At 36.6% G+C, this 27,116-nt stretch overlaps 1 protein-coding gene and 1 long non-coding RNA gene across 16 annotated transcripts in view; one reads left to right on the forward strand and one right to left on the reverse strand.

Annotated features, from left to right (window-relative positions):
• Nucleotides 1-27,116, reverse strand: part of Nuak1 (Nuak family kinase 1) — a 137,172-nt gene that overhangs the window by 13,862 nt on the left and 96,194 nt on the right. For 10 of the 15 annotated variants that reach the window (XM_067088588.1, XM_067088582.1, XM_067088583.1 and 7 more), the window contains 3 exons: nt 26,820-26,960; nt 24,983-25,297; nt 15,737-15,897 (listed from right to left, as the gene is read on the reverse strand). In XM_067088588.1, coding sequence (XP_066944689.1) covers nt 15,737-15,897; nt 24,983-25,297; nt 26,820-26,960 — 617 coding nt within the window. The remainder of the gene's footprint in view (nt 1-15,736; nt 15,898-24,982; nt 25,298-26,819; nt 26,961-27,116) is intronic. The other 5 variants (XM_067088591.1, XM_067088586.1, XM_067088590.1 and 2 more) reach the window with 1 other exon arrangement.
• Nucleotides 16,844-26,208, forward strand: LOC136829748 (uncharacterized). The gene is made up of 2 exons (XR_010850468.1): nt 16,844-16,979; nt 24,925-26,208. It is a non-coding gene; the product is annotated as an uncharacterized lncRNA (long non-coding RNA).

Here is a 27,116-nt window from a genome sequence, read left to right on the forward strand (position 1 = left end):
TGCAGTGCTGTTACAGGTGTTTGTTATGCTTCGAGTGTTATATCATATGTAGTTAATGATTTCCTGTGCAAGCAAACTCTACCATGCTTTCTAAAAGACAGAAAATAAAAAAAAGCTTGTCTTAACTTACCTGATGGACTGTCCTGTTCCGCTCATGTAAGCAATGCAGAAATATTACAAAATATTCTTTGAAAAATATCAAGATATGTTTGGACCAGTTTAGGTGGGATTCTTGTACATTACAAAACATCAAGATATGACTGGATCAGTTTAGGTAGGATCCTTGTACAGTACATTACATTTGGTATTTGTTTATGCTGAAGTTACATCTGAAGGTATCTTTTTGCCCTTTGAAGTGACTCTCGATAATTATACCTAGTATTCTTTACAAATTTTTGTAAAATACTCTGTATTGAGGTATCCTTCCCAACTTATTATGATCAGAATTAGGAAAATATATTGTTTTTAAAGATTATCAACTCAAGTTTACTTTCGTTGCATCACATAATTTGTAATAATGAAGTTGTCACAAAATTCACAATCTTTCTTTACATAAATTTTGTGACAAGTCTCTTGGTACCATGTTTACCTTTGAATGTTTTTAAATAAGTTTATTTTAAAGAGAATGTTTCCTTGTGCACTGAGCAAGAGTCTGTGCTAGCCTTTTGAGCATAGTGGATCTTTTTCATTTTGGTGTAGGAAACAAACCCATGTGGGCCCATAGAGCAAAGTTGCGCTCAGTAATCTGACGTTTATTATACTTCATCTTGATGGCTCAGTCAGATACAAAATAAATTCATTTGCTACATCCTTAATTGCTCTTAACATCCTCGTCCTTTACTTTGGTATACTGTACTATTCTTCTCTTATGCTACAATATACGTGGATTTTTTCATCTAGGGGACTCAGTGCAATTTGCATAATAATTTTGATCAATATGTATACTGTACATGTAGAACAGTGATTTTAATAAAGAAATTATTTCACCGAGATTATTTTTAAAAGGAGCTATGTTAAATATTTTGATGTCAGATTAAGCAGTTATATGAAAATATAAATTTGTTTAGACTTTTTTTTCTATTACATACAATAAAATGTTTCTTTCTAAAAAAATATATATAAGTTCATTATGGTCAAAAAGGTGTTAAAAGTTAAACCCTTATATTTCAAGGGTAAGGTGTAACGTTCGTTGGTCAGTGAATAAGTGGTTTTAATTATATAAATTTAGGAAGGGAGAGCACAATAACAAAAGAGCAGCCTAGTCTTCAGAATACCTTGGCCAAAATAAAATTTAATATGAAAGAGAAGAGAGAGAGAGAGAGAAGGATTACTGCGTATAATATATTCAGTAAGTGACTATCTCAACAGTATTGGTTACTTGATAATAATATTACACATTAGAAGTCTTGATTTAGGAGGTTATGTGTTCTCTGTTGTTTATTAATTTGTTTAAGACAAATCCACAAGAAGCTTTATGCATGAAACTCACACATGGAATTTGTTTTCGAAGTCACACATTCCATTTGAATCTAGCTTTTGTGTTGGTATATTTTATATACATTCTTCATAGTACGTAATTATTACATAATCATACTTGAATTACAGTATATTCCATGCAGCTTTATGTAATGGTTGTTTATAATTCCTGCATTACAATTAAAAAGACATTTCAAAGTATCCCATTTCATTGCACATTGCCTTCCTAGCACCTTGTAAAAGGATATTGCTTCATTTCCTAAAGATGGGGTCCCCTCAGTCTCCTTGGGATTGTAAGTTAATATTTCATCACTTAAGTTTTCTTACTGTATTAAAGTACACGTAAATCAGTTCTAATATTCTAGGCAATGTCCACAACTCATTTTTCCAGTAATTAGTTCACTCTTGTTTCTTGCCATCTCAGTAGGCTTTGAACCTGCTGCTTACTCTCGCACAGAGCCTCCAGTAATCGGCATCCTTGGCTTGCAAGATGCTGGTAATGGATTTGGTTCTCAGATCATTTTTGGGTATTTTGTAGTAAGCCATTTTGATGAGGGTATTATATGGTTCCACTCGTGCAAGTAATGCATTGCACTCCATCTCTTACAACACCATAATCTTTTCACCTCTGTTAGCATGCTACTTACCAAGCTGTCATTATGCTCTTCTGTAGAAGCCTCCCAGTGTAAGTAATCCCTGTCTCATGCAAGTTTAATTAATACTTTGGTTATGACAGATGCAACCGTAAATTTGAATGCTGCCACTACATCATTTATCCATATATATAATTCACTTGCTGTTGTAGCTAGTAGAAAGGAGGAATAGCAAAATCATTGTGCTGGTGAGGCATGCTGCAGAATTTCATGAGAAAAAAGTCTTATTTATTATATGCCAGATGAATAATTGGCATTTTGTTGTAAATTGATCGTGACATTAATTAGTTTTAATATGACTTAATTTCGGGTCTTTCAGTTTAGTTATCAAGGTAAAATATCTAGTCATTATTACTACAAAATTATGCACCCATTGTAATGAAACAAGCCTGAAATCCATGCATTTGCTGGGCAGACATACACAAAATGTCAAAGAGAAACAACTAGAACTACAACTATTACAAATAATAATAATAATAATAATAACAACTACTGTACCTGGGAGTAATAGAATGATAAGCAATAAAACCACAAAATGCAGGACAAGATCAGGAAGGAATACGTGTAGAGAATAAATGCAATATGCAAGATGGAACTCTGTTCAGAAATGTAGTAAAAACCATGGACACCTGTACGTACAGTGCCACCAACTGGTTACGGTGCTGGAATATTGGAATAAGTCAAAAGCTCCAAACATAGATCAGAAAATTAGAAAGAAAATAAACATGTACCAGGAACCACACCCAAGAACAAATATAGACAGGCTATACACACCACATAGAGAAGGAGGAAGAGGACCACTAACTTAGAGGATTGTGTGAACACTGAAAGCAGAGCACTGGACAATACTTGAAGATCAGCTAGGATGGGAGGCTAAGATGTGCATGAGAGGAAGACCTGATTAAGGACAATGAAGAACCAGAAATATATAAAGATAGAACAACAAAGAACAGAATAAAGAATGGCATAGGAAATCCATGCATGGATAATTCATAAGACACAATAAACTGTCCAGCTATGAAACATGGCATCAGTTGTAGAAGGGGGAATTCAAGAAGGTAATAGAAGGAATAATAATAGCAGCACAAGACTAGGCTCCAGAAACAAGGTGCTCTCAAGGAGCAATAGACAGAACCAATATCTTGTCCACGTATAGGAGGTGCAGTGTTAAAGAATAGACAATAAACCATGTAATAAAAGAGACATGATGCAGTGGCAAAAGCATTCTACAGTACTTTAGTCTGTGCAAAAAATTTCAGACAGCATGCATCAACAAGAGGTACAAACACCAACTTAAGGGGATGATAGAAAATGAGCAGGCAAAATGACTGTGGGATTACAGTATCAGGGCAGACAGAGTGATACAAAAGTCACAGACCAGACCTAACTCTGATCAGCAGAACCAAAAACAAAGTATTACTCATAGACGTCACAGTACAGTATTGTGGGACTCCAGAGTGTGGAGAAAGAGACAGAATATAGAAAAGTACACCAAGACCTGCAGATTGAATTTAGAAGGCTATGGGATATGCAAATAGAGATAGTGCCCTTAATCATCGGAGAACTAGACACAATACATAGTAAATCCTCAAAGAAAAATTTTAGGTAAACTGGAAGCCAAAGTAGCCCCAGGGCTCACGAAGAAGAAAAACTACAGGAATAAGAAAAGTGAGGAACTCCTAAGGAAGCAGGATGCTGGATAATTGGGGTTTCTGTTAGTTACATAGGCTAAACTATTCTATAATCTTTTAGTATTTTAGTTCTGTTTGTAAATATATGCAGTGCATTAATGTATACATCTGTGCATATATAAAATTAAAAGAACTGTCAGTTATGCAGGTCGAACAAAGTAGGTAGATGTACGAGAATCATGGTGTAATAATGCGGACAAAGATAAATTCTAAAGACATGAAACTTATGCTGTTGTAAAGTAGATAGGAGTGCAAAAATAGGAGGGAAGGGTTGCTTTCATTTTTCATAATGTTTGTTTTGCTTCCCTTAGTTGGCAATAAATATACATATTACTTTTGCCTTTGATGAGTGTCCCAAATGAATAGCTGTTGTTTTAGCACGCAGTAATTAGTTGCCCTTCAAAATGATAATTATAGCTTAGGGCCATAGGCGGATAACAACATAAACAATATAAGCAGTCCTCTGATTATGGTACATTTATTTGAGGCTGAAATCTGTCCTTTTGCCAAGGAGTGGAATTGTAGCCCAGCTACTTTCTTTTCCAAGTCTTATAACCTTCGATTTTTTAAGCAGCAAAGCCAAAGCTTCGTATGGGGATAAGAATTCACTCCTTCTTTTTCCTCCTTTTTCATTTTTCTTTTGGCACCTTGGGTTGTCTGTCCCATCAGCCAAACTCTTAAGGCAAACAGTGGCATACAGGTGCACTCAAAAGAGGGAGGATTAGTATTAGCAAAATTCATTCCATTGTCGCTTTCAGTTCAATATTTGATATCCACCAAACATTTTCACCAATAATTATTGCCAAACAGGGACACCGGATGTTGAATAACTTTTCTATATCATACTCATGGTCAATGAATCACATATCCTAAAGGCTGTGGATCTGTGCAGCCTGATTCTTCCAGCAGTCAAAATAAGCATGATTGATCTCAGTGGTCTGGTGAAAGTACTTAATAATAATAATAATAATAATAATAATAATAATAATAATAATAATAATAATAATAATAATCCTCAGATTCTAATTGTAATACATAACATCAATAACATCAACGTAGCTATCCTTGTACATATTTTGCTTTTGTTTTCTAAAGAATTTTGATTTGTGAATACACTACTGTATTTTATAAGTACAGTACTGTAAATCCTTTTCCCTACTGTCAGTCAGCATATTTGGAAAAGAAATATCAAAAGCATGTATCAGGAGTCTAATTTCATGTTTGGTCTGTAAGAAAAATTTGAAACATGTTTTTAGTGCTACTGTTTGGAGAGAGAGAGAGAGAGAGAGAGAGAGAGAGAGAGAGAGAGAGAGAGAGAGAGAGAGAGAGAGAGAGAGAGAGAGAGAGAGAGAGAGAGAGAGAGAGAGAGAGAGAGAGAGAGAGAGAGAGAGAGAGAGAGAGAGAGAGAGTTCTGATGGTTACATTTTTAGCAGCACTTGTGTGATTTTGATGGTTTATTTTTAGCAACACTTGTGTGACATTAAACTGCTATTGTTTGTGTATCATGTGGATAGTCTACTTTGTTTTGTGTACTAACATTGACCTTTTAGTTACTCATACAGTATTGGTAGTTCAAAGTAAGGTCTTCATTTGCAGCCTTTCCTCTTGCATACGTGTTTTCTAAAGCATTATCCTTAAATTGGATCATTTCATGCCAATAGTGGCCTTTTAGTAGATCAGGCTGATTGCTTTGTATCATTGTTCCAGCTTCCCTAATACTGCAATGGGAACAACAGGTTTTTCACCCAGCATATTCTGAATAATAATAATAATAATAATAATAATAATAATAATTAATAATAATGTTTACTCTCGGTCATGTTGTAAGCTCTTGTCATGCGTGTAGTAGCTTTTAGAGGTTACCAGGTATGTTGATTAACTTTTAAGGAGTGAAATCTATTCTCCTAGCCAGAATACCTCCATATTAAATCTGTCCATGGTATGATTATACAGTAATGGACCTGCCTTCAGTTTGTTACACAATACGCAATAATATAAGTGAGTGACACATCTGATCGTTTGGCCATAACTTGGTGGTATGGAAGATATATCTGTGACTCTCTCCATGTTTGGAAAAACATGAGGAAGTTGCCTAATTTGCTACAAATCATGTTGTGCTTATGGAATCATAATAGAATACCTCTTAATCTACTTGCCCTGTGGTCCTTGTCATTAGTCAGCTGATGTATGTTTCTTTTCGTAACTTGAGGTCTTCGGCTTCACAGACTAATACTGATTATGGTTCCTACTTGAAGTCTTACGGTCAAGTCTTAAAAATGGGATTCAGTCCAGCAAACATCATCACCATCATTGTTTTTACAATAGATTTTCCTTTTTATGGGGCTGGAGATAACAGTGGGTACTCTCCTCAGTGTATTAGGTAACTTAAGGAGAGACCAAGCTGTCCCTGTCATCCACATTATATAGAATGTCCATTCCACCACCGAAAGTCTTGAGCCCCAAAATATATTTTTTACATTCACTTTTATATACTTTAAAGAATGGGGATTTGACATAAAGTCATGTGTGATGTAGCTTACAGCATGTCGACTCCAACCACCTATCTTGGTTACTGGAAATGTTATGACAGTGCCAAAGATGATAACAGTCCTAGACTTGTTGTAGATGCTAAGTACTATCACTGAAGATTAATTTCACTTTTATGATTTGGATCTCATTGCCTTTCCCTAAGAAGTTGTTATCTTATGTCACACTTCACAAAATCTTTTATTCTTTGGCATGTGTTCTGAAATTATAATCATATTAATACTGTACGGAATGTGTAATAGTGATGTCACCCTAATTCCAGATAAGTGTTCATTTGGGTTCCTTAGGTGCTAGACATCTTTTTGTGTCATTATTTAGTAGTAACAATATAATTATAATATTAAAGAAGCAGATTCTCTCAGTTCACAAAATTGTACAAAATCTGCATAGCTTTGGGACGAGGTTATGGCAAACTCTGAATGATTTATTGAAAATAGTATTAAAATTCACGTTTTTCTGAGTGTGTCTGCAATAAGTGTGTTTAAAGCAGTGGGACCCTTGAGGCCCAGAACTCTTTAAATTTTGGTGTTTTACATCAGTCAGCATCTGAAAGGTAAGCATTTGAAGCCAAAAATGCTCTCTGAGGACCATACTAGCAGATGAAGACATACTGCATGCCTAGACTGATGACCTTACTTATTAGCTTGGTTGTTCCTTAATGGGGTCAGTAAGAGTTCAGAGGTCTGTTAAACAAATCATTTATAACTAACTAATGGGGTCAGTGAGCCACTGAGTTACCGACGATGCGTGTGCCTCCAGCATGTCGCTCTAATAGAAACTGGCCCTTCTTCATTCTTTGTTGAAGGCAATGAAAGTGGTTGTCCAAAGTCATAAAGGTTAGATACGGAAACTCCTGGTAACGCGTTTGTCATTGGACCCCAACTTTGATTGGTAACTATTGAAAAAATGCAGAAAACTATAATATAGTAACGAGCAGGATGAAGAGTGGTGTCCAGGAATTGGATCCACTTTCAGCACAAAGTTGGACATATCTTTTGTACTATTGACAACAAGGGCACTGATGGATGAAACTAAATACATGTAATGTACTCTACAAAACTTGCAGTTGATTTAATGAAATGTTAAAGTCTGAAGATACAGATAATGTATACATTTGCACTTCCAAAAAAAAAATAAGGGGTTAGAAGACACTATTGCCGTACAGAAATAAGTAGAATGTAATAAGCTTCCAAGCAGGATGCCCTATCTGGAGACAACTCTGAATTAATGAATTGAGACACATTTCTAGACTCATTAGGTTCTCCTAGAGAACTTGTTCTTGAATGAGGTGGAGCATGGATCAATTAGCTAAAGCACAGCTTCCTTTGGACATGAGGGAGAATTCTTGGCTGCCCAAGACTGCAAATTTCTTAATGCCATTGAAAGGGAGTTACTTCCAGCTGTGTCTCAATAATCAGGGAGATTGTATCTGTATGAAAGATGGACTATTGTCCTGTGGCTGCTTCTAAATCCAGCACAACCCAACTTCAACTGTGGAAAGCACTGACTAGGAAACTCTAGTTCTTGTAATGAATTTATATTTTTTGCAGTGGAAATCACCCTCCGTCTCATTTTCCCAAGATAATGAGACCCCTCTCTAAAGAGCTTGAGCTCCATTAACTCTGTTTAACTGCCGAGGAGATCGGAAACAAGTCCATCTCTGAAGAAATACTGTAATTATTCAAGTTCTGCTAAGAAATGACCATGTTGAAGTAAGTAATGGCTAAAGCTGGACCAAATTCCTTTTTCACCTGTTGTTGAAATGTGAGTAAAAGATCCAGTCTGGAGGCACAAGCAAGGGTGCTTTATGAGTCGTAGAGTATTAATGTTGAGCAGTTTGCATTCAGGAAGTTTTATCCCAAGAATGAGAATGAAAGTCTCATCTAACATCAGCTGGGAAGATGTTTGTGGTCTTCCCAACTGCTTTGTAATATCTATTTAGAAACCATCATCCCCTACTAGTGATTATCGAGTCTGAGGTCCCTCAAGATTGTTCTTGTAAGAAGTACTTCGTTAAATACGGATATTGAGGTAGAAATCTATTGAAGTTCTTTTTGGCATCACTCATCCCGAGTTGCCAAGTGAACAAACTTTTTAACAACAGCAAAAAGAAGTTTTTGTGGTTTTAAAATCTTCGGTCTAGGGGTATGTAAGTGCATAACATCTCAACTTAACATAATCCTAGGGACACAAAAGCCAGGAGAGGGAGTCTGTTATTGTATCTTGGCAAATTATGGCTGCTTGAGGAGGCCAAGGTAAAACATGACATAATGAAAGGAAGAGCATATCATTCCCTAAGTTTATGATAAGTCCTAAAGTTTGCACATTCCAACTTCCTATTGTGTGGTTTGATTGATATGAAGCAGTTCTTATTTTAAGAAGCTTAACAATTCAGGTATCTCAACTAGTTTTGACTCAGTTGAACCTTCCTTATACAGTATTACTCACTCAAAGGTATGAAAGTCTTTTGCTTTTTTGAGGCCTGTTTCAGAGTTGTCATCCTAAGTGGTTGGTGACTGTTTATCAGACCTTTCTAGATTTGTGACCTATAATAACCTCAACCTGTCATCAGAATATAAAACACAGTAAGTTTCTATGGATGGGGTACAACTTGTAGTCTGGCTTTTTGTGGTACGCTGTAAATGGTACTGAAGATTTGTTGCACTACTCTGCCAGCCCAGATGCATTGCTTTCTGCTTATTTTAATTTTCATCTGTTCCCATTTGCAAGTCTCTGCAAGTATCTCCCTACTTGGCTCTCAAGTTCTATAAGTATGCCTTTCGCCAGTTTGGACCTCACAATCAAGAACAGATCCTTTGGGTGAGTTAGAGTAGAATTGGGACCCACTGGTCTTATCAACTAATTTGAGATAAGAAATAATAAAAAAAAAAAAAAAAAGAGATCACTCCACCTCATAAATTAAAGATTTTTGTTCATAGGGCCTCATTGTAAGCAAAATTCTCAACATAAGCTCTTACAAGCATGTACAGTAAGACTTTCTTACAAACATAGCCTGAACTACATAATGCAGTCTAGTAAAGTTGAGAAAAATGGTGCTGTCTAAACATAACACATTAACTAAGTTCTCTACAGTATTGGGTATTCTTGTCTTGTAACTAAGCAAATAGTAGACAGTTATGCTTAAACAACCTATTTAACCTTCAAAACCAGTTTCTGGAGAAAATGAAAATATGAGCTTGATATCCCACACTGAGACAAGGAAAAAGTCAGATGCTAACTGGGACCTATGCAAGATTGTCAATAAAGAATGATAGAATGAACAGTGGCCCAAGCTGTCAACTAATGGAGAATATGGTAGTCAATCTGCTGATGTGAATTTCTCAGTGGTCCTAATAAAGCTGATGGTCAGCCCAGCATTTCAAGTATAGGGTATGTTTATTTTGTTAGCTATTATGATCCTCAGAGGGCTTTACTGTTCAAAAGCCTACCCAAGGAAACCTGACTGATTGTGCCAAAGATACTTTTGCCAACTATGGACATTAAGACTGCTTATTTCTCTTGACTAACTACTGTACTTGTGTATTCAAAAACTTTGTGGTGACAGCTCATAACAGAAGCTACTTTTGTTTGCCTAGGTGAGGAAAATAGTGTTTGCTTTCTGTGAAAGTTACATTCAGTTATTTGTTTGGATTGGTGTGTATGTTGGGAAATCGTGATAGCAAAAGATGCGACAGGAGCTATTGTACTTTTTCTTACAGACTTTGAGAAAGAGTAATTATTATAATTTTCTTGTAGGTTTGAAAAGGAAATCTGATATTTTAACTTCACTGAAATGGAAATTATGTTTTCATGTAGCTACTTCAACTTAAATTCTCTCTTTTTATTTTACCTATTGTGTATGTTATGATCTTCAAGTTTCTCTGGTAATCCTGCACAAAACAAGTCTACCAGTTTGCAGAACATAAAAAATTAAATAGTTTTCCTTTATCCTTGGAGCAAAAACTCTGTGGTGGGGTGTTTGCTCGAGTCATCCGTTGATAACAGTTATTATTTTAGCCTAGAACACTTTTTGTGCATAATTTCAGCATTGTGGCAAGCACTATTTGGGTTTGCCTTTAATAAGAGTCACTGTTAAACCTGTTGCCTTCTTAAATAAATATTTTAGGTAATTAAATGTATACAGTAAATAAATACAGGAAAAACAGAATTTTTGTTACCTTTAAAAGTATTCTCTATTTGAATTAAAGATTAAAAGTAGGCACTCAAAATTTCAACAGGACTACTTAGTACAATACTACAATTATTGTTTGTACTACATATGGTGGTAATTTCATTATGTCTCTCTTTACGCAATCTTCTTTCATAATCTCACAAGGACATGACCATTATAGATTAGAAACATCAACACTACTTCCATAAATTAAGGGTTTTTTTACCATTTAATGTAGCTGTACCCAAATTAAGGATCTAACAACATTGCATCATTTTTCAGTTTTCTATCACCCTACTGACTCTACTGATAGGTAACACTTTCCGGCCGATCTGAGGTACATGAGGGACTAAAGTAAAGAAACAAACACATGCATAGACTTGGCACTTTGTTAATTTGCAAAAAAAGAAACAACACAAGATTGCTCCCACTTCTGGCACAAATTGTGGAATCATATAAACTAGATCACTCAAAGTGTTTTATCATCATGTCATTTGAAGCATCACTCCTACCCATGCAACTGTCTATAAATTATCATGAAGGACAGAATATTAAAATATCAATAAAATTTCTCAGAGGAAAATAAAATATACATAACCACTAACAGTGATCTATGAAACATGGTGCAGGACGCCGGGATGGCGGCATCATAGACAGGGAGTGGCAGCTGGGGGTTCGTTGCCAAGAGAAAGGAAAGGGGAAAAGGAGAGAAGCAATGGCTCATCTTGCACTAAAAAGGGGCAAACAAACACGCAGCCACCCACCACTCGCTGTTCACAAAATTGGAAACATTAATAAAAATAATTTATGACTATAATAGACAAATGCGTCTAGTTAAGTTTTCGACGAACTTCATATTTACATTAAAAACAAAAATGGTTTCATTAAAAAAATGTTATAGTTATCAGTTGAATGACATTTCTGTAACATGAAACGTATCTTTACCTTCAACAGTCTCTATAATCATATACACATGGCACCAGTCTGATACCATTAGGTCATTTGATAAATAAGAATATAAACAAATATGAATCTCTCTCTCTCTCTCTCTCTGAAATGTCCAAAATATTTGCAATGATGATATATACTGTATATATATACATTTGCTACAATTTGCATTAATAATTAAAATGTCAATGATTATCAAATTCATTGTGAGATGACAGGTTGTACTAACAATGTTTTATAAACATCTGAACTGCAGTACTAATGTCACTACAGACAAAACCATATACTATATAGGGCACACTTTCTATAAACATACAATGCACTTAAAACATCTCTTTTACTATTTGTCGCCATCATTAAATTCTGCATTACAGGGCAGACTATGTACAGTAAATATGCCACAGGGTCTGTGACTGGTATATTAGTTTCAAAATAAAGACGCAAAACACTTCAGCAACAAAATAGTAATAACGTTATAGAAATTAATAAAACAGCTCTACTACGCTACATAATTATTGGCAAAGTTAACAGCAAAAAGATTCTGAGACTGGTAAGGCTTTCAAATCAAATAAAAAAAAGCGCATCTCTACGAATTTGGTATGTGTAGTCTTCCTTTGTTTCTTTATCATTCAGTATAATTTGAATTGAAATAGAAAAAAGGGGAGGTCAGCAGAACTCTCTGTCTCTCAATTTTTTTTCTCATAACAGGCTGGTCACATTAACACAGGATGACGGCGTCTCCGAGGAAAGAGTAGACACTCCATTTCACAGTAGTCATATTAGGAACAGCAGAGGAATGAGCCCATCCTATCACATATGTGGTATGTAGCAACAGGCCAGATTTGCGATGGGAGACACTACAGCTGGACTAAAACCATGCTACAGGTAAGCTATGTGAAGTCAGAGAGAAAAAATGAGTCTGGGAAGAGGCGAGGGGGCGGCAGATGCAGGCTGTGTCGTAGCGTTCTCACTGCAACACAAAACACACCACAGCACTCACTAAATAGTTAATTCAATGACAAACAATGTTAATAAACTCATATTAGTACAAGGTAGAACACACATACTTACATTTCTTCTTTCAAATATTTGTACAGTGTTAATTACACTAACATAAAAGGGGAACATTGCAATAAAAAGAAGTCAGTCCTCACATAATGACATGCTTCTCCCATTCTCAATATACAGATAGATGAAAAAAAAATCCTGGTGGGAAAATATATTGCTTCCAAGAATTTTTAGTAACTGCACTGGTAAATGAAAACATTGATGAATTATACTTCTGGCAGTTAAACTACTTAAATAAAAACAAATAATTATCTGATTATAAAAAATAACTTGTCAAATACTTGAAGCAGTTAGTAAATATGAAATGAACTAATTCCCCATGTGATCTGATTGAAGCACTGATCAATAAATGTATGGTTTCATTACTTTGGAAGTCTGGTCTGGTAATGTATTGTCACAATATATTAATATGGATGTCTGGAAGTATTTAATTTGTACATGTTCTGTGTATGTGTATTATATCTGTTGTCTAGTAAACGCACATTCTTGGAATCTCCCCAGGTGTAATACTCAAAGTAACCCTCAAAAACTATGAAAAATATCAATGAATGGATTTATAAATAGTGTATTTACAAGTGTTACTCGACACTACTGAGAACTGGTACCTGCACAAGAAGTAAGATCTTTATAAAACATAAAAACTGGTAGTTTACAGATTGAAATATTAATAAAGTAATAATGTAAACCAAAATTTGTAGATGTAATAATTATCAGTGTGTACTGTACTTTGTTACTGCAACTTCTACCAAAAGAGCTGCAGTGTCTACTTGGCAGCTATCATTATATACTCAGATATAATCACAACACACATTTATAATCTTGATAACCAATAAACCTATGGAAAAATAATACTGCAAGCCACAGCCACAACCTGTTAAAGAATTTTATCTTACATATGTTATGTAAGCAAATGATAAGCATAAAAAGATTGGACATCACACTTTTGAAGTTCTGCATTATCAAAGAAAGTGATAAACATTGAACAGTTACTTTGTAATGTCTTCAAAAAGTTTAAAACCACAGTCATCATGATATTACTGTGCTGTACAGCATGGTAAGACAGTTAACATAGTAGAGGAATGTGAGGTATAAGAAGTCTACACTCGCGTTTGAGTTGTCGTACATCCTACACCAATACAAACCCTAATTATGTAAATGCAGTGATAATATCATCCAGACAGAAATCACTCCTGAAAGGATATTAATTCAGTGATTAATGGTGAGGTAAAACGAAGCAGTCTCAGCAGTGTGAGCCCCCTTATCAATCACCTACCGAGTCATTTTAGTACTGTTCATTGTGGTAAATGCATTATTACAGCACATTAGTTGAATGTCATGTGTTCCCTTTCTGTTGGCTGGTGAATATCTTATGGTAATTTCTCTATTCTGTTCTTGTGATAGTGATATCATATTTCATTGGTGTGTATGCTCACAGAAAAAAAAAAATAAGAAACCAATCTTGAAATGTGGGAGGCATAAAGTTGTAATCCTTCCATAAATATTAAGTGCTTATTTCCCTTAAATAAGATAATTTTACAGAATAAGATTCTATCTTAAATTCTGTTAGTGTGTGTATGAGCTGTGGCTGGAAGTGTTTTAGGAAAGGTTTCATTCAAAATAGGAAAAGTAATCAGAGACTTCTTAATTTGATACAATTCCCTCTCAACTTGAATCTCTGTTTTGTCCTCATTTTGATGATGGCCTTGGCTCTGATGCTGTTCCAATCTCCCCAATTTTCTCTCAACATTCAAATCACTTATCTCTTCTCATTGCCATAGTGAGAATTTCTGTCATCATTAAAGCTACCCTGTTAAATTTAGTATACCTTTGCCTAGCTTTAGGCTGACTTTGGTGTCTATTCATAACTTACAAGCATAAATACCTTCTGACAGGCGCTCACGGTTTTTTGATATAGGTATGGCCGAGTTCATTACTGATTACTGGATTACACTCGACTGTGGTCCAGATGTTGGGCATATGCCTGTGAAGGTTCTGTTTGAGAGTTTACACACCTTTCTATCTATTGAGATAATTTATATGAGGAAACAGATGTCCTTGGTACTTTAGTGTACAATACAGTACTTCCATTTTTCATACCTCTTCAGAAGGACAAGACGATATGTAGAACATGAGGGTGTGCATTATATCAGGAATGTGTAATTGGTAACACATTTTAGTGCTTCTCAATATAGTAATGTAGTCTGTGGCATGTGTAAAGGGGCTGGTAGTTCCAAAATGTGGCAGTCACATTATCTTCAGTCAGTGCAATAATACACTTTTGGTATGCACTTTAATGTGAATTTTCTATCCACTACCACACCAGTAGATCAAGGAACACATAGAACGAGGGTTTGCAAGACAGGCTTTCTAATGTCAACATTCCTTTCTAAGCAATGATGCTAAAGTGATGATGTCCAAAAAATTTACCTGTTAATACCAAGCCACAAAATGTGACAAGATACCTGGCTCTTATACAGTAGTGGCTGAAGTAGCTATGGAAAATTAAGATGATAGGGTATTCTAAAAGGTAAATTACAGTACTATTTTTTGTTTATCTTTAGAATGAAAAAACTGAATCAAAACTGTCAAGAATTATCTGTATGCAATTAAGATATCACTCCTAAAAGTGCACCATACCATTTTCATTTGATTATATGTAATATACGTGTGTTCAAACAATCAAAACTGGGTGTAATGGAACTTTATGGCATTAATAATGTGATTGTACATATTACAGCCCTCACACTTTTTGATGTAAGTATACATTGTTTATGTATTGAACTGTGATATATGTAAATATAAAAATCTACCAAGGTTGTAAAACATATTTTTTCACCTGTCAGTGCTTTAATGTCTAGATTAAAAACAAAAACAAAAGCAAACTCATCTACAAATACCAAAAAAAAAAAAAAAAAAAAAAAAAAAAAAATTGGATAAAAAAGGGATTGTTGTCTCTTCACACTGTAGTTTATTTTAAAAATCACTGCCATTTACTAAACATCCCTTATCATCAATTGATAAGTTAACTAACAGTGAAATTTGACTTTACTAAATAACCCTTGCCATCAATTCCTTTGAAGAGAACAAACCCTTTTTTCCATTAGTTAATAGCCACATACTGCAAGGTATCACCAATAAGAGAGCATATCTTGACCCTGTGACTGTAATTCATTACTGCGTACCTCTCGGCAATGTACTAAATGGAGTAGAAGCTTCTGAAAATAATGTGTCAGCATCAGAGGTGTCACGCGATACACTACGCGTCCAAAGAGGTGAGCTGAGGCCTCCTAACGTTTCATCATCTCTGCCTAGGCTACTGCGGGACATTGTTTCAGATATTCTTCTGTAAGTAAGAAGGATATATTTAGTATTTATTTGTTGCTAAATTTTTGGCTTGGTATAAAACAGCTGAGCTTAAGTTCAGATTGTACCTTTAGGTCTTTACGTCCCCTACATTTAACTGAAATGATTTTTTGATAATCAAAACTCTCACATCCACACCAGCAATGTTTTGAGGAATGGATAAGATGTATCCATTACTAGTGGGAAACCTTACAGTAGAAGCTACAATAAAACCTAGAAAAGAAAAATGTTATAGATCTACATACTGGACTGACTACCTTCTAAACAAAGGGGAAGTCAGACAGCATGCTAAAATTTAATAAATGGACACTAATATTAAAAATCCACTACTATAAAATCTTGGATATCTGACAAGGTATAACCACACATGTATTAGTCATGGGGTGGTAAAATTACTCTGGCCTCTTGTTCATAAACAACTGAGGAAGTTTAGTGTCTCTGCATGTTGCAGTACACAACACACTAATATATACATCTACAATCCTTACCAGTAGACAATGCTAAAAGCATAGGATGGGCAGTCTTTATATATCATCTATAATGTGATGGTATGCTGCTAAAGGCATTTCATTCCTCCAATATAATTACAAGAATTTTTAAAAATTAAGCTTCACATTCTGTAGACATAAACTATGGCTTAGGGAAGTCCTAAGACTTGGTATGAAGGGATGACCACCTAAGAATTTGCTATGAATAAATGAATAAGATTTTATTCATTCAGCCAAGAGGGAGATGTTCCAAAATGAGGTGTACCCTCCCATTCTCTCAGCTCACTCCCCCTTCTCATACACTGTCACATTCGGTGTAATGGATAGTATTTTTGAAACAAAAAAATTGTTACACACTCTACATAATGGATAGTATTTTTGAAACAAAAAATTGTTACATGTATATACTAACATAATGGAATTAATATCTGCTTTTGCAGGATGGTAACAGAAGTAGAGTGAGGCTCTTCGGTTGAGATGGCCAGTTATGAAGAGCGCTGTTCAGTTTGTGGAGACACCACTAGTTTTGAAACGGTCTGATCCAGGAGTTTGTCAATTCACCCAAGTACTGCTGGTAAGGTTATCCTTCTTGGACAGCCCTAATCAAGTAAAGTATTGTAAACTCAGTTGTGTAGTCTAATTATTTAATAATGTTGATCTTGGTATGGTGAGTAGAAACTTGGCCACCCTAATCAAGTAAAGTATTGTAAACTCAGTTGTGTAGTCTAATTATTTAATAATGTTGATCTTGGTATGGTGAGTAAAACTTGGCCAAGATGCAGGTACCCACTGGGAATTCAAAGTAATCCACTTTATTAAGTGAAATAAGATGAAGAACTTCAAGAGGTCTCCATCTTGAATGGAGACCTCAGAAATTGGGCAAACTAAGTTCACTTGATATGATCTTACCACTGCCCATCAGTGAAATAGTTGAAAGAATATTCTTGTTAGCGGGGAAGAACAGGCTGCACTCCAGAGGACAGTACAGAGACACTACCAGAGAACAGGTACTCCTCATCAGGCCTTGTATATCCACTTCAATACATGATATTATAGTATACTGATCTATATACAACATGTTGCAGGAACAATAGCAGTTAGACTTTGAACAGTCTCTGTTGGTAGATTACCAGGGGAATCTTGCTAAGCAAGGCTGTGACAACTTGAAGGAGGATGATATAAATGAGAATCTCCAGTTTCCATTTGACAAACTTGAAAGGCAGCCTAATTTGGTGAGGAATGTAGGAATTCTTCAGTGGTTAGTAGGATGAACTTATGGCCTAGTCAGAAGAGTGGATGGGAAAGTGGAAAGAACAGTATGATGAGGCAGAAGAAGACATCCTCCCACTAGTAGCAATCAAGAGGTTTCTTCAACAAGAATAGTGCAGAGAAATTGGTCCTTGCATGAAAAGATGAAGAACCAGGGGTTATGGCAACAAAATTAGGTTATCATTCGACCTGAGAAGCAGGAGGAGAAATAGAAGACAAGTGAGGGGCAAGAACTGACAGCATAGGCTGATGGCTGAATATGAATTAAGAAATGCAAAGACTTGGAGCTGTAGAAAGTAAGATAAAAGATTAGGTAAGAACAAGAAATTGATGATAGGCACATAATGAAGTATTTTTGTCTGGCAGAGAAAAGAAAAGATACCATACTAGAGTTAAATAAAACTGCACTAGACTACATAAAATTATTGTTCAGTAGTACTGGACTGCAGACCAAGCACGGGCAAAAAATGTATAACTAAGGATGGATGATGAGTTTTAGGCCAAAGGTCAGGCATTGGGATCCACGGAGCTATTCAGCACCTTCATAAATAAGGGTACTGTAATATGCATCTATAGTTAGAGCTAGTCTATATACCAGTTGCAAGCTACCGGTAATTTGGTTGTGGACAATCCCATGCAAAGTACCAGCAGTGTGGCACTGGAGAAACAAAATGAGTTTCAAGAACCCAAATAAAACAGTGATGAGGAAAATTTCAGTGATTTGAGAGGGTGAAAAGAAAGTACAGTACAAACAACCAGCACTGCAGAGATCGACTAAGTAAAAGGAGGTGAAAGGAGAATGATTTTAAGTGCTGATGACAGCACAGTTCAAAGCTTGAAGCAAAGTGGAGCGGGTGAGAGAATGGGAATAATAGTGTCCCTTGTTTAAAGGAAATTCCCATGTCTGGAAGATCAACATCTATGCATTCTTAAACAGTCAGCTCTTCATTTACCCAACTCTAGGGTACAATGGTTTGTACTGTTTACAGATACCCTATAGGCAATATTAAATACAACTACCTTACAGACGATTCTAAAATGTCCCATAGCTAGTATACATGACTATAGTAATGAGTGGGTATTAAAAATATACTGATGAAATTTCAAACAAAAAATGCATTCTGATGTGAGGTCTTCTTTTAAATGAAACTATTACAGTGATACTAATAAATAAAAAAAAATGTTGGCAACATGAAATGAACATTAAGCAAGATAGATGTCATACAACAGTTGTTGATTACTATACTCAAGTTTTCTAACTTCTGATCTTAAAATTTCTAAAAGTTTGCTAGTGAGCTTCAAGTGTGCAACCCATGGAGGCAAGTTGTAACTGCCAATCTAGTCTTAAGTTCTGTATAGCACTTCACAGTGACCTTTAGCCTTAACATAATTACCTCCATGTCCACACGCAATTTAAACATCACCAATAAATACTGATATTATTCATTTTCAATAAGTTGTACTTGTTTAACTGCAACATGTCGGTGGAACTATATTTACTTAAAATTTTTCTTAGTCACTGCCTCTTGATAAACTTTCTTTAAGGCATTTGGGAACTTTGCTTTTTTTTCCATACAGTATTTCCAAATATCTTCAATAATCAGGTGAATGTTTTTGCTATTTAAAGTGAATAAGAAAAAAAAATTGCACATTTCTTAACATATAAAAATTGTACATGAAAAGCACTGAATCTGTTTAATAATACCTCTCACTTCTATCTCTTTGAGATAATAAAAATAAGCAACTCGTGGTATAACCTCACGAGGTAAAAAATCACGGAGAACAAAAAAAAACAAGAGTTCTGATTTCATAAAAAACAAAGAAAATATCAAGAACATAAGATTACATCTTGTCGTGGGAAAATTAATGTAAATCATTGTACAATGAACAGTTTACAGACTTTATATAACTTTTACAGTTGTGAAAATAAATATTTATTCTATGTTGTATTTTGTAGTAATTAACATCAGCTTTTATATTAAGGAGAGTACAAAACAGATGATCATAAAACTTGGAATTATTTTGCTAATTTACTCTAAGGTCTGTTTAAAGATTTTTGATGATTGTTAATTTTCAAAATACAAATTATATAAATTATGTCCACAAACTACAAACTTTTTTTACTTTATCTGGTTCACAAAATTTTTATCATCAGTTCTAAATAAATAGTTATGAATAACTTTTAATGTTAAGCTGATGTCAGGTTGGTGGATCATTCAGGAAGGGTTATGACAATGGCCTGCAAAACAGTCTAACCCTGATCGGGTATTCCTGCTGGTACATCTTTCTGTTGCCCAGTTTAATTTCATAACAATTCTCATCTGCCTCTCATTTTTTCCCTGACATATCAATTTTAACTTCTTTTGACCCACCCTTATTCTCATCATTTTGACAGTTTTTTAACTGTTTGTTATCCAAGTACTAAAGCTCATAAAACATTTCTCTCCCTGTGTTTTTTTATTTTATTTACTTTTATTCCTAGCAAAACAAATGTCATAAATCAACTTTCTCAGCTTCTTTATTACTTGGCCAAACAATAATTTAATGATAAAATGGTTTAAGAACATTATGTAGTATAGATAACTCAATGTGAGCTGGAGGGAGTCATTGAAACTTGGTATCATGGGCTATGCAGGGTGGTTGATGTAGGATTATACATAAAAGATTGGCTTGTATATGAAGGAAAAATATAAACTACTTTAAAAATTTGGTTCTGGTTCCTACAGAAATACAGATCATTCCCATTTATGTCAGAGACTCACCCTGCCAAGTTGAATCTCCACCCAGAAAAACCATACTTCCAACCATGATTGTGATCAAGGGGCCAGTGACTCCTGTAAGTTCCTGGACAACCTGGCATAAGGATGCAAGATTGATAGGGCCTAGAACTAGTTTGGTTATGTATCTTAACTCATTCTAGGTAAACTTCAGAGAACCAAGTGCCACCCTAAATGTAGGATAGAAAAGTTGGAAGGCAGCTAATATCTGAGTCAATCATAACCTGATGGGTTTAGATAAAAGATTTAGCATTCCTTGGTACAAGGGAGAAATGGAGGAAGTCACACGTTAAGAAGCAAACCTCTAAGCTAGGATGCCTGAGTGTGAAGTCTACCTGCAACATGGCCCATCCAGATTGTACTCAGCCTGACTACTTTCTTGCAGAGGGATGAAGGAAAGACAGCCAGTCACTCACTCATTCAACCTCCAGCCTTATGCCATTTGAGTACCTTAAGCAAGACACCTCTAAGAGAGAGGCATCCAAGGACCTGTGGGCAACGTCCCCAAGGTAAAATGAGGTCAAGGTAGTCTGAGGCCACCAAACACCTCCCCCCCATTACCTGTGAAACATAAAAGTTTCTCCTTAAGGCTAAGGATAGGCCAATGCCACTGGCAGTATAAGCCCTCACCGATACTGGACAATTATCATCCTGGCAAGATGAACTGAATGTCTGCTTGATTGCTTCATGAAGCTAGAAAGAAGGGGGTTATTTCAAAACACCACTGGTGCCTGCCAGTACTACATGCAGACCCTAACACTTTGGCCTAAGCAGGAAGGCTCTCATTTGGCTACCCACTAACAATTTATCATAGTGGGATACTACAAAAATTCTTGAATCTTTCGTTAGAAACTGATGAGTTCTGAGCTTTTGCCACAGCAAACTCATGAAAGAAGAAGAACGAGAAGAATGCCTAGACCTCTAACTGTCAAACAAGATGTGAAAGCCCATGCAACTCATCAACACAATACAATGATGCTACGGCTAGCAGAAAGTCTTGAGGGTGAGATCTTGATTTGAGGCTTCTCTCAAGAGCTCTATGGCACCTGAGTTAGGCTGCAGTGAACAAGACTCACATTCCACTCCAGAAGCCAAGGCTCCCAAGGTGGACAAAACTGTTCAAAGCTCCCATCAGCATGAACTACTGAGGAAAAGGGGTCCATGCCCCTCAGCCACAAGATCTGGCTCAAAGCAGGGCAATAGGTTTCACCATAGGACTGAAAGGAACTTGTCTCAACAAAGGTGGAAGAGTCAAGTCTGCAATATGCTGCAAAGTAGCTCCGATCAGAGAGACCCCCCCCAACTACTACAAAAATCAAAGAACATCAGTTGAAGCCTACCTGAAAATGTGTGGCTAACAGATGGACAAAAGGGAATCATCACAGAAGCTTTGACCAGAGGAGCTAGCAGCTAGGAATGTGACCTGGCATGAGGCCAATGAGCTGCTGCCACAGCTGTCAGAGACCCAACGCACGCAGCAAATCAGACTGACATGAGGAAAGGTGAATATATCCAGGTTCCAGAGGACTGGTGGAAAGTGTTTTTCAAGGCAGCCTGGGTCATATAAAACTTATAGTGCATTTTTTTCAAGCACTGCCCTGACCTCTGCTGACACGCCCAGAGCTAAGAGATCCTGGAGGACAGGCCAGTAACAGGATTAGTGTTCAAGAGGTGGGAGGTCAGTGGCTTTTGAAAAGTAGTCTGTAACCATCCCAAAGACTACTGACTATCTACCTGCCTCCCTCTTAAGCTGGAGTTGGAATAGAGTGAGAGAGAGAAGAGAAAAACTGGCTGGGAAGCCCAGGCCATTTCATGAGGTACAAGGAACCAGAGTTCCTCATTGCAGTTTCACAGAGGTATGAGTTCTCCTGATACAGTAATGGACACAGAAGTTGTGGCAGCCCCCCAAGGCTTGGATACAGTTCCCTTTGATGCCTTTGAGGGCTTAAAAGCAGCAGACAGTGGCTCAACATGTGCCAGCTAACAAAATGTCTCTTCTGCCCCTGCCCCAACTTTGGGAAGTGTAAAGAGGGACCTAAGATATGTGGCCAAAAATTGTCAGGACAGGAGCACACACTTAAGCAAAATTTGCCCATAAATTGCCTTTCCTCCCAACACCAACAACCTCTGGAACTTCCCTCTCATTAGCAGTGATGAAGTTAAGGCCACACTGACTGACTGCACACAACCAAAAAGGAAGACCCTTCTTGTTGCAGTTTCACCTAGGGAGGTTGTTTGCCAGTGCTCAAACTGATGAGTTGGCTTAAAAAGTAGTTGCTACATCTTCTGGACAGCAAAAATGAAATAAGGTCAATGAAGAGAAAATGGTGTCTTCCCCAAACAAATCAAGCTCACAAATGGGCCTAGTAATCTCTTGAATAAAACCATTCCAGCTCTGCCTGAAGGGGTTCACAAGGAAAAGGTCCTTCAGGTCCCACAGATTTCCCAAGTATTGGTTAGATCCTCTCCTAAAAGAGGCTGACACACCAGTCTGCCCTGGTGAGCGCTCTCAGGATCGCTGAATCTTGGGCTAATATTGACTTTGACTTGTACCCACATCCTGTAGTTTTTGTATGATTGGCTGAAACTGAACTAGCAAAAGCTATGGATGAACACTAGTGTGTTATCATGTACTGTATATGCACACCAGGAGTCTTAGATAAACCAGAACACCCTGAGTACTGCTTGATCACGTGCAGGCAGCATGCCACAATACCCAAGATTATCATAATGCAGCAACCTTTTATGTGTGAACCCTCTGTCTGAAAGTGCATGACAAGGGAAGTTTGCTTGCTTACATTAGGTGTTTTGAACAAACCAAGCACCCCCCGAGGGTCTGCACGATCACCCGTACAGGTCATCACAATACACAATGGTACTGTATAGCAGCAATGTCATTTGTGAACCACCTGTTTGCACATGCATGATCTGGGGATCATGCACACCCCAACTCTTCTCTGTATACCTTGGCAGAATTACAAAAAGGGAAAGAGGTCCAAGGCAGTTTTTATGACTCAGAAGGAAATTGGGAGACACTGATTCACCAGGTAACTAAGAAAATCCAGTGTCAACCTTATTATCTATAGTAGGTGCCCCACCCACAGGTGAGCGATAGCTGTTGCCAACCACCTAAGGAAGGAGGGCACTCTCTTGAACAATGACAGGACTTCTTGCGAGACAGTGTCTGAGAATTCTCTCCTCATTTTTCCTATGGAAAGAAAGGGTAGAAGGGACAGTGCTTGGGTTTTTTTCGCCTTACTCCAACCATAAGTCTCACTCTCCCTAGCTACAGTACTAATGTGTGTCAAGGCAGGTAGTAGTGCTGGAGGAGTCAAGCTTGTGCTTGATACTACATGGGTAACATCACAGGCAAGTTGAATACTACAGGAGGTTCAATAGTATTGATTTCCTTGATGGAAACAACAGCAGACAGAGACAGATTACTTGGAATATTGAGGAACTGAAATGTCTGCCAGTACTCCAGTGAAGCTGCTAATGAAACAGGTAAAGTGGTGACGAACAACAAACACACACCACTCTCACACTTTGTGAGAGCTCAGCACGTGCATCGGGTGAGCACCATCACACAACATGAGCTGGTAGCCAGAGAGAGAGAGAGAGAGAGAGAGAGAGAGAGAGAGAGAGAGAGAGAGAGAGAGAGAGAGAGAGAGAGAGAGAGAGAGAGAGAGAGAGAGAGAGAGAGAGAGAGAGAGAGAGAGAGAGAGAGAGAGAGAAGGGGCCCAAAAAAGATTTGCCAGTATCAAAGGTGGAGTAATTGCCAAAAGGAGACCAGCAAGCACACTCCTTGCTCAACCACAAAACTGGGTACACTACAAAGCAGCCAAGTACCTGATTAGTGTGTCCTTCACACCTTTTGTTGTTCACTTTGTTCACTTTTCTATTTCAAATCCATGTTGATCAAAAAAATACTAAAACACTGTACATAAGATAAAAAAGATACAGGAAATTTCAACTTCATGGTCAGTCAGAGCACAAGAAATCTTAACCCAACCACTGCAGAAGAAACAAGTGCCAGCTTATGGCAGGTGAGTAGGGTTTCTCCCGATCACCTATCTACCTAGAATTTACCACCTTCTTACCACGTTTCAATAACTTTTTCAAGCTTGTGCTGAGAAAAACTACATAAAAGGCTCAGGTTTTTATTGTCATAGGAACAAAACTTTAATTTTTTCATAAACATTTTCCCTTTCTCTACAGTTTTGTGAAGTGGTCTGTGAAAGTTGATAAAAACTGAGTGGTAAAAGTCCTTCCTGGGTGGTTCACCAACACAATCATCTGCTAAGCACCTAAACACTTTTTTAATAAAAAATACTACATATCTGACAACAGGCTTTGTGAAATTATCTCAAATAAGAAGTGATAGTTCATAAAAAAAATATTTATAAAAACTTTTAATAGGTGCTGTAGCATTTACAACATATCTTTATACTAAAATTAATTACCTCTTGACAGAAAAAGAGTAGAAGCACTCATAATACCTAAAATCAAATACAAGAAGAGTATACTAGACCTGGCAGGTGAATCCCGTGGTGAATTATACAGCGAAGACCAAAATCCTGAGGATGCAGAATGACCTGCACCAATACCGGCACTACTTGGGGTAGTATTTGGTTCTGGTGTTTGGTGGTGGGATGGTACTCTACTTCGGTCAGTCCTCATTTCGTCGGCATTCATTTTGCGTGTCAGTGAGCGGACACGATTGAGCAATGTGGAAAATAAGGACTCGGCTGTAAGTATTTGGAAGCCATCATCTTCATCTTCCTCTTCTTCTTCACCTGCTGAACTGAAACTCTCACTATGGTCCAAATGAAATCCTCGTCCTCGGCTGAACATGACCAAACAGTGAAAAAGGTTAGAGTTTAAAATTAATGAGACCAAGAGATATCAAAAGATAATTTCTCCCTTAGTATTGGGAAAGCATTACCATCAGGTATACATCAACATAATGAATTAAATACAATCCTATGTAACATTTTTTAATTCAAGTAAATATTTAGAGATACTGTAATATACTAACAAGTAAAATAATTCTCTATTGCTATTAACTGTAATTATACTTACAAGTAAAACAATTTTCTATTGCTATTCAGGCAATATAATAAAAAGAAATAATTAACAATAATAATTCTCTTAAACTGGTAACTTTCATGGCATACCACTCATATATATACATATGTATGGCAATAATTCCTATACTAATCAACAAAATGTATCAGAATTATGAAAATAACAATTATTAAAGAATACTTGCTGTAAAAGACGCAGAATGAAGTCCTAGGAAAATTATATTCAAAACCAGTAAAAAACCAATTAAGACTAGTAGAATATAAAATACTGTATAGCATTTTTAAAATAATTACTTTTAGCCCTAAAAAACAACGAACAAATTCAGGTAACAACTGTACTTTCCTCATCATGTGACATATTCATGAGAAACAATTTGTGAATATTCCCACTCGAAAATAAACAGCAAAAATAAAGTTAGACAACTTATCTCTTTTTGCAGAATTATTTCCCAGATGATTACGCAGTAACTTGACACCATTCAAAACCTCATTTACCTCGATTCTCAAGAATCTGATACAATTAAGAACTAAAAGACTCCACAAACACTGGCTTTCTTCCTCTCCTCCTTTAAGGTTTGCCTACATGTTAATCTATCCAAAGGTTCTAATTCCATGATCACTACCACACAGGTTTCTTTGAGATGTCTCCAAAACACTAAAGCAAAAGAAATGAAATTTATGTTAATGCTGAATCTTTTCTTATATCCCTGCAAATTCAGTGAATAATCTCTCAAATTGTCATGGAGATTTCATTCTGTTCAAAGTTTACTCTGTAAGTGGTGTTGTTCCGTCTCTTGCTAGGTAATTCTCAGTAAAATGAGGGTTAAGTAAATGGAAGTTGTACACTGATGGATTTAAATCTGTGATGACGTAATGCTGAGATTTTGAATGGCAGCATAATGTCGCTTCGTCACCCATGGAAACAATCATGGAAACAACATATAGTAAATACCAAAAATAATTATATTAACTACTTCATTGTTTGCTTAAGGGAATGATCATTAATAAATTACTATTAAAAGCAAGAGGAAAGTACCATCACCTAAACATTAGCAAACTCCGGTGATATTCAAGGTATAGTAAGCTAGAATTCTAATTCTAAATTATGCATGCCAGTAAACACTACATCAAAAAATTTTAGAAACCGTAAAGAGAAAACCAGTCTCTTCTGTATCACCACAGCACTACTCAGTTCAAATCTAACGCAAAGGATTGCTTTTGTATGTGTAGGCATTTTAACCCCCTTTACACAGCTGTGAGTTGAGCAATAAGCATCTTTACCTGTTAGTGTGAGAGAGCCGCCTTTGCCACAAAGGAGTTGGCCCTAGGTCTGTGTGAACTCTGCGGGCTAATGGAGCCCCTGTCAGTGACCCCGTAGGGGATAATGGTCCACACTCCCCATCACCGTCCATCATCCCAGCACTAGACACATCACGAGCAAGCAAAAAGCTTTAGTGCCTCAGACACACATTAAATGAGAGCAAACATGGAGCATAGGCCAGAACAAATGCAACTTTCAAGTGGTTTCGTTAACCTCTTAGTCATTAGAAGTCCTACAAGCATGAGACTAAGCTAAGA

Source organism: Macrobrachium rosenbergii, chromosome 45 (genome assembly GCF_040412425.1).
Source record: "Macrobrachium rosenbergii isolate ZJJX-2024 chromosome 45, ASM4041242v1, whole genome shotgun sequence".
Taxonomy (NCBI): domain Eukaryota; kingdom Metazoa; phylum Arthropoda; class Malacostraca; order Decapoda; family Palaemonidae; genus Macrobrachium; species Macrobrachium rosenbergii.